At 45.8% G+C, this 13079-nt stretch overlaps 2 protein-coding genes across 10 annotated transcripts in view; one reads left to right on the top strand and one right to left on the bottom strand.

Moving 5' to 3' along the window:
- Positions 1-13079, top strand: part of LOC135401697 (uncharacterized) — a 180837-nt gene that overhangs the window by 62941 nt on the left and 104817 nt on the right. The window lies entirely within an intron of this gene.
- LOC135399731 (protein toll-like) lies at positions 10171-12977 on the bottom strand. The gene is made up of 4 exons (XM_064631469.1): positions 12543-12977; positions 12291-12426; positions 11908-12220; positions 10171-10568 (listed from the first exon to the last, which is right to left on the bottom strand). The coding sequence occupies exons 1-4, from the start codon at positions 12975-12977 to the stop codon at positions 10277-10279; spliced, it is 1176 nt and encodes a 391-aa protein (XP_064487539.1). The 3' UTR covers positions 10171-10276.

Here is a 13079-nt window from a genome sequence, read left to right as displayed (position 1 = left end):
TGGCTGCCTATGGGACTACACTCCAACCGCCGTGTCCGTTCCGTAACAATCGTTGTATCCGGTGTTCCGGACATCGCTATTGCGCCTGCTGCCGCACGTCGCAAACCACCCGCGTTCAGTGTCACCGCAGCGTATAGCCGTGTATAGTAACACTTTCTGCGGTACTGAATGCAAGGTACCGCAGGGACATAAGGTATGGTACCTGTGCAGTGGACGTGATCACAGAACCATTTATGAATTTTCTCCTGAAAGGAAGAAGGGGAAAGAATGCGATTGACTTTTTATTTTATTTCTTAATCTCGCTCCGTGTTGGATACGTCCGCATTTTTGAGAAGCTGAAGGAGTAAATTGGGAAGTATAATTACAGCTTCTAACCCTCTAGACTGCTGTTACTTTCCATTTTAGTCCCTAATTTAGTCACTGCAAATAGTCCATAAACTTTGCATAAATTTTCCAATTTAGCCCATAATTTGGTCGCTGCAAATAGTCCATAAATACCTTGCATGCACCTCCGTGCAGTTAGCTCTATAGGAAGGACTAGAATTACTAATTTTCTCTTAGAATGTTAAATTCTAATCTCGGGATCGAGACAGTGGTAAAACTGACAAAGGGACGTAGGCACGAATCCATTATGTATCGAACGGATGTGTGAATGTCTAGTAATCAGAGATTTCTTCTTTCTTTTTTGTTTCATTATTATTATTATTTTTTAATGGCGAGTTGTCTAACCCACTTCCACGATACGCGACGTCGTTATATTGAGCGTTGTCCGGCCGTGCCTCGTGCTCTCTGCTTGGAACGCGCTAATGTTTCTGCAAACTCGTTCGTTTACTTCCAAGACGGGCGTACACGAAACGCATAACCGAGGAAGCATCGTGCAAGCTTTATTCTCTGGCGTCGCCCGTCCAGGGGGCGCTAGCTCCGACATGGCGACATGGCCGCCGTCATATGGGGAGGTTTTGGTTTCTGTTTTCGTTCGTTTGTTGGTTTGTTGGTTGCCAGACACAATGAAACGTATATTAAGGTCGGAAATGTCGAAATAATATCCACACAGTTCGAGAACTTCGAACCAGGTGAGTGGTGAATGGGATGAGGCTCAGGAGGGGCTCTTTTGTGAGGACCGTCAACACTTGTACATCACGGCGGCAAATCCAAAATCGCACATGAAAACCTGCTGTGACAGACGCGGTGCAAAATATCAGCTAAGATACCAACTAAGATACCAGTTAAAATGTCAGCTAAAACGTTAGATAACACATCAGCTAAAATGTCAGCTAAAACATCTGCTAAAATATCAGCTAGGATATCAGTTAAAATACCAGCGACATATCAGCTAAGGCTCCTTAGTGCCAGGGGGGCTCTAAGATAAATGTCGACACAGTTCTGTGTGAAGTCTGTCTTGGACGCACGATCCCCCCTGCGGTAGTTGTGACATTGGCCGCCTGATACCGCTACCAAGTGAGGCAGTAACAAATCAGCGAACATAGGGCAGCATTATCAGCTAAGTTATTAGCTAAAATATCAGCTAAGTTATTAGGTAAAATATCAGCTAAATGTCATCTAAGATATCAGCTAAAATGTCAGCTAGAATATCAGCTAAGATATCAGCTAAAATATCAGTTAGATAACAGCTAAAATGTCAGCTAAAATAGCATATAAGATACCAGTTAAACTATCAGCTAACATACCAACTAGGATATCAGCTAAAGTGTCAGCTAAAATATCATCTAAGATATCAGTTAAAATACCAGCTAAATATCAGCTAAGACTCCTGCGTGCGAAGGGGGTTCTAAGATAAATGTCGACACAGTTCTGTGTGAAGTCTGTCTTGGACGCACGATCCCCCCTGCGGTAGTTGTGACATTGGCCGCCTGATACCGCTACCAAGTGAGGCAGTAACAAATCAGCTAAACATAGGGCAGCATTATCAGCTAAGTTATTAGGTAAAATATCAGCTAAGATATCAGTTAAAATAACAGCTAAAATGTCGGCTAAGATATCAGTTAAAATAACAGCTAGAATATCAACTAAGGTATCAGCTAAGATATCAGCTAGATATCAGCTAAATAGCAGCTAAGATATCAGCTAAAATATCAGTTAGATAGCAGCTAAGATGTCAGCTAAAATAGTATCTAAGATACCAGTTAAACTATCAGCTAAAATACCAACTAGGATATCAGCTAAAGTGTCAGCTAAAATAGCATCTAAGATATCAGTTAAAATACCAGCTAGATATCAGCTAAGGCTCCTTAGTGCGAAGGGGGCTCTAAGATAAATGTCGACACAGTTCTCTGTGAAGTCGGTCTTGGACGCACGATCGCCCCTGCGGTAATTGTGACATTGCCCGCCTGATACCACTACGAAGTGAGGCAGTAACAAATCAGCTAAACATAGGGCAGCATTATCAGCTAAGTTATTAGGTAAAATATCAGCTAAATGTCATCTAAGATATCAGCTAAAATGTCAGCTAAGATATCAGTTAAAATAGCAGCTAGAATATCAACTAAGATATCAGCTAAGATGTCAGCTAAAATAGCATCTAAGATATCAGCTAAGATGTCAGCTAAAATAGCATCTAAGATATCAGTTAAAATACCAGCTAGATATCAGCTAAGGCTCCTTAGTGCGAAGGGGGGCTCTAAGATAAATGCCGACACAGTTGTCTGTGAAGTCTGTCTTGGACGCACGATCGCCCCTGCGGTAGTTGTGACATTAGTGAGTTTTAGTGGATCGTACGCTATTGCCTTTGCGTACGTAAGGAATAGCGTTGGTGGTTATGCGCACGCGCAAAACATAAAGAGAGCTTCGCGCACTGCGCAGAACCACTACGCTATCCCCTACGTACGCAAAGGCGATAGCGTACGATACACTAAAACTCTATTGCCCGCCTGATACGGGAGACCGCACGAACGGCAGCTCGTCGGTCCCGCTCCGGATCGCTTGTGGTCCTTTGCGCTACCCACGTGGATTTGATTTTGCGCTCGCCGAGCGTAGTTCGCTGGAGAGCCGCTAGGATAAGACGCGTACCCGAAAAAGGTGCATTATGGTATAAGCTTCAAGGCGTTTGTATCCGTATATCTATCTACAAATTACCGTCGTTGCTATCTCGTTCGTTGGTGTCCTTGCGGAACTGTTCCGAACAATACAGTTTCTTTAGCTAGTTCACGGTACTCTGTATTCATAAGAGCGTCAGCAACACCGATTTAACGAACGCTTTCGCGGCGTTTTTTTTCGGGACAAGGTGCAGTCCTTTCAAGGATAACATTCATCCAGCTCTTTCGTATTCGACGCGCTTTTGAAAAAAAAAAAAAAAAAAAAAACTAAATAAGGGACATTCGTTTGTACGTGTAACTGTGGTTCGGGGAAAAAACGTGAATGCTTCTGCTGAGGCTTTCATGTCACGTCGTTTGGAAATATGCCTGGAAGCACGTGACATTACTCGGTAAAACCACATCTTATTTCCTTTTTTTCTTCTTTTTTCTGTCTAGGATTAGCGTAGAGAGAGAGAACAAAAAACGATTTATAAAACACTCCGCTCCGATAACATTCGCTGCGTCTGGAAGAGTCGCGCGCGTGCGGGCCGTGGATAAAATGTGGTGCCATAACACGTAAGCGGTATGTCTGCCTATTAGTATATGGCGACACGTTGCAATGTGCCGGCGGGGTAGGACTGGTGGATAGTCATTTCGGCCACCTGGGGTCCTCTTGACTATGCGCCGGAAATCTACGACACACTGTGCTTCTAAATGTGCTCCAACTACGACTTGTCTGATAAGTGCAGTGATGGCCACTAACTACTTCTACAGTAGCTTAACTATAACTACTAACTACTTTGAGATTGAGTAGTTTAACTAGTAGTTCAACTACTTTTCAGGGGAGTAGTTAAAACTACTTCTTTAACTACTGCAATGTAGTTTAACTACATCTGTAACTACTTAACGTTGTTCATCAACACCAATTCCTTGTAGTGTTCTCGAACACCTAAATATGAATCGCAAGCAATGATAAAGTTGGGCTCAAGCCATTGCAACGATCGCCAAATACAAAGCTTGCGGCGGGATTTCACAGCAAATGAGGCTTTACTAGGCAAGCATTGACAAATGAAGATTTAGTATACATGCACGACGCAATTGCTCTGCACCTCCGTTCTCATCACACAAGTAGCTCAAGGTAAAAGTCGGAAGCACAATCGTGCCGTAAAGCTTGCGGCAAAATCGGAAGTAGTTGGCACCTTCAGTAACCTAACTACTGTAGTTAACTACTTAAAATAGTAGTTTAACTAGTAGTTGTCACTACATTTCTGCAAGTAGTTGATAACTACTTTTTAACTACAATCAGGTAGTTTAACTAGTAGTTTAACTATATGTAGTTAACTACTGGCCATCACTGGATAAGTGTTCTCGCAAAATGAGCAGTGTATACAAGCAACAGTTTGAGGAGTGCGGGCGCACTGCGTTGCGACTCTGAGGCGACGCGCGCCCCCCGTTAGCCAATCGCAGACGTAATTAAATTTGTGGGCGGAGTTGACCCGCAGGACATAACGTGTCCCGAAGTAAATAGTTTCCGCCGGGTAGTCCTGAAGACAGAGGTAGCGGGCGCACTAATCACGTTCAGCTTTTAGAGTGACACGAGAAAAAGACATCCGTGTTTTTTTGTTTTTGTTTTTTTCGCGTGTAGTATTGCGTAAGAAGGCGAAATTCTGCGAACGCCACAAGGGTGAGCGACCGAGATATTGGCGACAAGGTCTGCTTCCATAGTTGTTGAATCACAATTGAAAACTTTTTGAAAAAAATTGAAAACTCTGAGGTTTTGGTGCTTCTAAAAAAAAAGAAAAGAAAGAAAACTAAAGTTGCTCTATGTTGAAAGATGATGAAAGTCGCTGAAAAGGTTAGCCAGCTGTAGGACTCGAACCCACATCAGCGACTTTCGGGGTGCGTCATCTGAAGGGACAAACCAGCCACTCTCTCTCACTCACGCACTCATCCTCCTTTCATCGTTAATTTCTTAGGCAATTTGAGGCTTTGTTTGTATTTGCCCCTTCTGTGTTGTTTCAGCCTCAGAACATCAGTTCTCTCATGTTGCAGTGTTGGCATAGTAACGCTAAGGTCATGCGAAGACAGGGAGATATGGATTTTTTTTTCTTTTTTTCTGTGTGTTTTCCCGGTGCGGTTCCCAGTGAAGCCTGTCCAGAATGCACCTCCCCCCCCTTCCCCGAGCCGTGATACCCTCCCGTCTGACCCCTCCATCCTGCTGGCCACTCCATCTATCCACGTCTGTAGGTTGCTTCACGGTGCTCACGCGGGATCAAAACGGGTCATTGTTTGTTTCATCGTCTATTGGTTGCATGAATGTGATATGATATGCACAATCTGATATGCATACAGTCCGCGATACCAACACTGCGCAGCACAGAAAATGTCCTCTCGTTCCAGACACAACTGTATACAGTGCTTTTCTTATTTTCCTTTTTTTTTTTATGTCGCTGCAACATATTTTTTAAATTAACAAATTGATATGAGAGCGGCGTACATACTGTTTTTGCAGTTGAGTTACGAGGACTGTCACTTTCCAACCAGGGCCTTCTCACTGTTGCCGGAAAGTCCCTAATTAAAGAGTTAATTAATGAAGTTTTGGTAATTATTCGTCTAGCAGTTGCATACTCTCTTTGAGAGGAGGACATGTATGCTACTGCTCATAGATATTCTTAAATAAAAAAGCCGGCAGCACAAAAAAAAAAAAAAACCTGTACGATTCTCGTAATAAATGGATCTTGTATACGTAGAAGGAAAAAAAAAAAAAGAAGAAAAAACTTAACTTTCTAACCGCATAATGAAAATAAGTGGCCGCCATTTCCGTTACAACTTTGTACACTGAGACCGGCAGCCCGCGAAGTAATACTCTCCGAAATTGGCTATTATGACACGACCCATTAAAAAAGAATAAGAGAGAAAAAGATGTCCAATTAGCACGTTGATTGCGTGAGGTAGTAGCTTTGTCGCTGAAAGGGGTGTCTATCACGTTAGCGGTGCCTTCCTTGACCTGGTCGGGTCGTTTCGTTAATGTGTGAGCTTTCCATTGTCCTCGCTTTGGGGTTCATTTGTACGAGTTCTTTTTTTTTTCTTTTTTTTTTTCTGTGACGCTGGCTCGCACTGTTTCGCATGTTGTATCGGGAGAGAATGCTTTGGAAGGTCGCGGGCTCGAATCCCGCCACCGCGGCTGTGGGATGTCTCATATTTTCCCTGGGCTCACTGACATGCTTTCTCGGAGTGGTACTCCCAGGTACTCCCATTTATTTGCTCTTTTTTTTTATTTTTAACTCGCACTTAAAAAGTTGAGGAATCGTTTCGCCTTTATACGCTGTGGATTGGTGTAGGGATAAATTAATTATGACGTAGTTTATTCTTAAATAATTTTAATCGGTTTTATTAATTAAATTAAGAGCCGCCAAAGAAAAGCTCTGCGTCCAAAATCTCGCGCACGTCTCCAATTTTTAGTTTTTCTTTCGCTTTAACTCCGGCGCCCTCAGTTTACGACGCCCTCTTCCAAGAAATGAGCATCGAAGGAAGACGCATTATCAACCTCAGACAGGGGATAAGTACGTGTTCCGCCGTTTCTTGAGAACAACGAGCACCGATCTGACTTCATCATCTCGTTCTCTTTGCACAACTTGGCACTGAACACCCTCGAACACATCCCCCTCCGTCTCTTGATGGTGCTTCGAGAAACCGCTTAATCCGCCAAATTGGCAGTGGTCGCCGTTTAATGGGGGACGGTCTCGTCTCGATAAAATGGTCCGCACGAAGCGTACATATTACCATAAAAAAAAAAACGACGTGATTTTGTTGCTCTCGGTTTCCGCAAGGGTGCGCTGGTGGCAGAGTGAGCACGTGTTTCCGCGTGCAAATCGGGAGCGGATGCGGAAGGCTGCAAGCGGCCGCGCTCGAATAAACGCTTTCGAACGGGTGCGAAGTTGACGAAAAGAAGAGGGAAAAAGAGTGGTTTCGTGTGTGTTACGATGACGGAGACGGAGTGTCCGGTACCAGTGCCAGTTTTGGAATCGCCAGGGGAGCCACCGCTGAGTCCGGCCAGCAGGCAGAGGTGGTTGCAGGTGAGAATCGTCCCGTAATATGTAATATACGGACTATGTGGTCGGCACTTGTGGCGGAGCTCTGCATTTGCTCTCTCGTGCTCGGCTCATTGGGTCTCGCCGAGTTCTTACTGTGTGTGTGTGCTATGCTGTGGGTCGAACTTTACAAGCCCTTCCCGCCAGCTCGCGTGGCGTACAGTTGGTCGGGGACGGTCGCCTTCCGCGCTTAAGACCGTGAGGTGGCGCTGTTCGAATTTCGGCACCAGCTGCGCCGACGGACTCTCCGGACGAATGTCCGCGCACTTCCTCCCTGAAGTCGGCCCAGGACGTACGCTAATTCACCCTATCTCCCACTCTCCTCCCTGCTGTCCTCTCTCCATGCGTCTGTACGCCGCGCATAGCTGCAGTTGCTTCGCGGCGCTAATAAAAAAAAATAAACGAGCCCTTTCTCGACCGGGTAGCCTGGGTAGAGTGTGTAGTCGGTATACGTAATTATTGTTGTTGGCCGTTAGACGTGAGGGCGCGACATGCCATATGGTAATCATGGTGATGTCGTCTTTTGCGCGGTATGACGTTGTCAACCAACCACACGTAAGCGTGAAGGTGCTGATATGTGGGGGGTGACAACCTCAGTACAATTTTTAGTACCTTTAACGGGGGACTTGCGTTGTGATCCACGGGCCCACTTTTCCTATACTTCCACATCCAAAGTGACTTTCAAAAGCGAGTTCGGTATACGAGGGCTGTTTCAGGCCTGTGACATCGTGCAAGCGTGGTGTTGTGGGTAACGCTGCCGTCTGCCGGCGTTCGAGGAATGCACGTTTGAGTTCCACCCCCGTCTGACTCTTTGGACGAGAGCCTTATAGTTCCATTGATCGGACTTAATATTTTCGAGACACTTTCAGATTTGAAGCTTATAGTCATCATTGAAATAGGTACACCTCTCTTTCGAAGCTACACACACTTTAGCGCAACGCTGTCTTTCAACGGACCAAAACAGTTTTTAATGTTTTCTTTGAAGATTTTCATTTATTTTTTTCACTTATTCTTTTCTTTTTTTTTCTTTGAGTCGCAGTATGTGGGTTGACCCCCTGTGGCTTTACCATCCTTCCAATAATCAAATTTCGATTTATGCTGCGACTCTTTCGCTTTCCGGATTTCTCTTTCCACTTCAGCAACTTTGAAAGGGGGGAAAGGCTGTGCGATTTGAGCGAGTGGTGGCGGCGCTGTTCATTGTCCTTTCCAAAGAGGAGAAAATGAATAAATAAATAAATAAATACTTCATACCCAAACATTTTCCCTCTGGCACTAGCTTTCCGAAGACAATGTGCAGTAGAGAGGCATAGCTTCCCGGCAGATCGTCGCAATGTGTCGTTTGATGGGAGGTTAAACCTTGAATACGCCTTGTTTTGCGATAATATATGCGTCTCGGGGACGCGACGTGATAAGCCCTCCATGTGTTACCAGACTGGCGCTATCTGTGGGATTAACATCTGTAATCCCACACGTTACGCGCGTTTATTTTAATTCAATTTCTTTCTCTCTTTTTTTTTTGAATTAAATCCGTGGAAACGCTCCTTGTCTTCATACAGATGAGCACCTTGAAGACAATATTCCTCTACATTTGGCTTGAAGGTTACGAAACGCTGTCGCGTGCTTTCTTAACGATGCTCGGAGTCGCCGTGCGAAATATTTCAATTATAACCTCAAAGCCAAACAGGGATGGTTAGTACATTTTGTGAGCATACCCAAAGATAAATACAAAATACTTTGTTGGAAGGGGTATGTAAGCCCCTCTTCATAAATGCTTTTCAATGTGAGTATTTAAATACAAAATATAAATACGTAGCGATGATCGCAACAACAAATCAGCGAGGAACAATAGCATTTATTTGTTAGGTTATCGTGGCGACTTTAATAGTACGAGTTTCTCGAAGACTGCATCTTTTAGGCATCTTCTGTTCGGCCGTATACAATCAGATTCGCGGAGCAGAACAGCCTCTCCAGAGGTGCCGACAAACAAACTGGCTTTTATTAAATTTGACGAAGATGCTTCGTACAACAAGGTCATCGGGTATATATAGTTGCAACCGTTGTCCGGAACAACAGCGAAAAACTCGCCATCTAAAATCGTTTGTCGCACGTGTGTGCTAGCGCAAACACAGCAACTGCGCCCCCGAAAGATCAAATGCAGGGCACTTTAAGATATTGGACATATGTATTCTGTATTCAGGAGTATTTATCGAGTACTTACGAGAAAAAATTGTATTTAAATGTCATTATAAATACATTTTCCGAGTCTCTATTTAAATACAAAATATAAATGCGCGCATTTATATTTTAAATAGTATTTGAATTACGGTGTATTTAAATACTGCCCACCGCAGGTTCCCGCCAAACACGGCTCTGTTTTTCATTGCGTTTACCTTCAAATGGTAGCGTTGTGTAAACTAATTTGGGTTTCCAACCTTCTTTCGTTTACGATTGGGCTAAAAAAAAATCGTTGCGCACTAACCTCTGGGAACTCCGTAGGGCGTGATGGGATAGCAGACGACACTTAGCAGACGACGCCGTCAGCGTCCTTACCTGTCGTCTGCTACGGAATATGTTGTGGCTGTGCAGCAGAATACTCTCCACGGTTAGCAGTGTACATGAAGACACGACGTTGAGCGCTCGCGCTCACGTGACAGCGGAAAGCTATGACGTTTTTCACGCATCTTCCGCCTCTGGGGAAATGTCGCTCGTGTGTATACACGGTTACCGTGTATTCACACGAGCGACATTCCTCCAGAAGCGGAAGATGCGAAAAGCGTCATAGCTTTCTGCTGTCACGTGAGCGCGAGCGGTCAACGTCGTGTCTTCACGTGCTCTGCTAACCGTGGGGAATATCTTGCTACACAGCTACAAGATATTCCGTAGCAGACGACAGGAGAACACCCTGACGGTGTCGTCTGCTAGGTGTCGTCTGCTAAATGCGCAGTACGCCACTCCCGATATTCCGCACCGTGTGAATGGTCAACGTATCACGGGACGCAACTTTGGCTCTGTGAGCAGTGTTTTCGCTTTTTCTTCCGCTAGAATATTCCGTGGGGATGTCGCTCGTGTGAATACACGGTTAGTGGAATACACGTCTGAGGTAGGAAACTAGATGCCGTTGATAATTTAAAGAAAAAAAAAAGGATGAAAACTTCAAAGGGCACGAGGAACGCGAACATCGTCGGCCGGTATTATAGAGAGCGGAACGCTTCCTGGTTCGGCATTACAGCTTTTCCTCGGCAGGGAATACATGAGTTTGTTCCAGAAATTTCTTTCTCGCCAGCGGAGGTAGCAGGTAGCCTTCATGTACACGAGCAGTTCCTCGTCCACGTCGTCGGGAATGTCTTCTGTGACGACCACGATGAGACGGTTGATCCTTTCCCGGAGAGCGTTGTGGTGTGCCACTCGAAACTCCCACCGGCACCACTCGCTCTCCACAAAGTTTCTGGAGGAAGGAAATGAAAGTGAAGTGAGTGAGGGTTAACGTTACCCGGTGACGCAGGGAGATCGAGTGTCCGGCACCCACCATAAATTTACCCGGGAATTTGAAAATGCCATCTTCAAGGTCTGGAAAACCCTCGGATTTTTGGCAGCCCTTTAAAACCCTCGATTTTGCCTCTTTTTCTTGTTCTCATAGAGCTGCTGGTGCAAGTTCCGCTTATCCGGAGTCAGAACTGTAGTTTCGGGACCAGCCCCAAGCAGCACAACACGTCGGCCCAATATTGGACCAATATTGGCAGTGTCGGTCCAATATTGAACCAAAATTGGACCAATATTGGCAGTGTCGGTCAATATTGAACCAAGATTGGACCAATATTGGCAGTGTTGGTCCAATATTGATCCAAGTTTGGACCAATATTGTCAGTGTCGGTCCAATATTGATCCAAGTTTGGACCAATATTGTCAGTGTCGGTCCAATATTGAACCAAGATTGGACCAATATTGGGTCAAGATGTTACGCTGCTTGGGGCTCGCTTCCTTGCTTCTATGTTCACGAGAGTTAGCTCTCATTGCGATGGGAATAAGCAGCAAGAAGTTAACGGCGTCTTCCGTCATATTAATTTGCCTTTCTTCGACATTCAGGAGTCTCAGTCACATTTATGAACCGGTGACTATTGTGCAGTTCCTGTGTATCCTCTCTTGTGATGCCTGTAGCTTATAAATATATTTTTTTTGTGAAACATCGAAGCCCTCGTTCTAAACCGTGTTTTAAATCGCAGACAACACGACCGCCGAGCCTTACAAGGTCACCTTCCTTCACCAGAATATCGAGAGACGAACGTAAGGGGAGGGCTGGGTTCCACGAATGGGCGCTCTTTCGCTGCCTCCTATTGAAAGAAAACTATGACCGAAGGTTGCGTCCCTTTCAGGGACCATCGCACTCCCCTGAAGACCGTGGTTTTCGGGCGCCACCTTGTTCGCCCCCCCTAGCTTCTAGCGTAGTTCAACTCTACCAAATTGGTGGCGCTGTCGAACACTATATGACTCCGGAGGAAGGGAGTTGCCTCAGGACAGAAGCCGCCGATATTTCGAACAGAGACTGTTCTTCTTCTGGGCACCGTCCTCATCACTATATGACCTTTGTAGTCGCTGCGCCAGAAAAATCCTAATCATCATCATCATCATCATCATCATCATCACTATATGACTTCGTTTGTTTACAAACAGAGAGATGTCTATTCTACGAATTTGCTTCCTAGCGCCACTGTCGTTATCACGTATTTAGCAGTGGTCGCCTGTATTGTCACCGTTTACAAATGGTTGATACACAAAAACTTGCTTACTGCGTAAGGAGAAGCAGCGTGCGACGCGAACAAGACACGGCCTCCTGTATCATGTCTTTTAGAAGGAATCCTCCCTTGAAGTTCCTGTCGTAGGTACACACCGAAAACCCTTCACTTTCTATTCGAGGAATTAAGTTGGCGTAGGCCCAGTCGGAGTCCTTGCTGCTGAACGAGAGGAAGATGTCGAAGACTTTGTCTTTGTCCACATCGTTCTCCTGGACGCACAGAAGACCTCTGGCGAAGAGCCACACTTTGATCTGGCGCGAGCGCTTCAGGTAGATCATCGCCGCGCTTAATATGATTGTTAAGAGCACTAGAAATACGAAGAACAAGCGTTCATGGTTAGCAACGGTCGTCAGTCAATAGGAAGGAAGAACTCCTACCGAAGGCGGGAACTGCAAAGACGACCTTTGAGGCGACCGACGGACAGAGGTCGCTGAGCCCCAAGTTGATGATCGCCTTCCCTTGAGCTTGGGGGACCGATCCGTCTGCGCAGACGGTCAAGGCGCCATCCTGGATCTGCAAGTACGGATCTCCTAAGCCCTAAGTTGACGGGGGCTTAACTTTGGCAAGCGCTGTTTTCTAGCGCTATGGAGCGAAGCGCCGTATGTGAGATCAGGCTCAAACTGACTTACCACTAAGCGATTAACTTGGGCCCACAGCTTGAAGTCGTAACTCTCGCAGTCGCAGATCCATTCGTTTCCAGCCAACCACAGAGACGTCAAATTCAATCCAACAACGACGTCTGTCGGGAACCTCGTGAAACTGTTGTTCCGCAAGTCCAAGCTCTTGAGGCTTTTCGGGATCTCATTCAGACTCAGCTCCGAGAAAGAGTTCTCGCTGAGCACTAGTGCCTCCAGGTGTGGCGCTCCATCTACCAAGCTGCTGCCCAGGGTTCGCAGACCATTTCCGCTGAGATCGACGACACTGGCGTCTCTCGGAAACACATCGGGGGTCCGCGTCAGGTTGGCCTTGGAACAATCCACGTGGGTCGACTTTCCGTACCGGTCGTCCGGCTGGCACGTGCAGCTACAACTGGGGTCACAGTCTTCGGGTGAGTCGCGAAGCATTCTCGCAGAAACGTTCAGCAGAGACAGACCCGCTAACCAGGATGGACCAGAGCAGGTTGGGCCGTCGCAGGTTGGGCTCCAGTATGAATCGCAGAAAATGCT

The sequence above is a fragment of the Ornithodoros turicata genome, chromosome 7 (assembly GCF_037126465.1).
Source record: "Ornithodoros turicata isolate Travis chromosome 7, ASM3712646v1, whole genome shotgun sequence".
NCBI classification, from domain to species: Eukaryota; Metazoa; Arthropoda; class Arachnida; order Ixodida; family Argasidae; genus Ornithodoros; species Ornithodoros turicata.
This window is presented reverse-complemented; position numbering and strand designations above follow the sequence as displayed.

Coding starts and splice junctions, on each gene's coding strand:
- LOC135399731 (XM_064631469.1), bottom strand. CDS start 12,977: ATGCTTCGCGACTCACCCGAAGACTGTGACCCCAGTTGTAGCTGCACG. Junction 12,427..12,542: donor CCCAAGTTAATCGCTTAGTG/GTAAGTCAGTTT, acceptor CCGTACTTGCAG/ATCCAGGATGGCGCCTTGAC. Junction 10,569..11,907: donor ACGCTGCTTCTCCTTACGCA/GTAAGCAAGTTT, acceptor TCCTTCCTCCAG/AAACTTTGTGGAGAGCGAGT.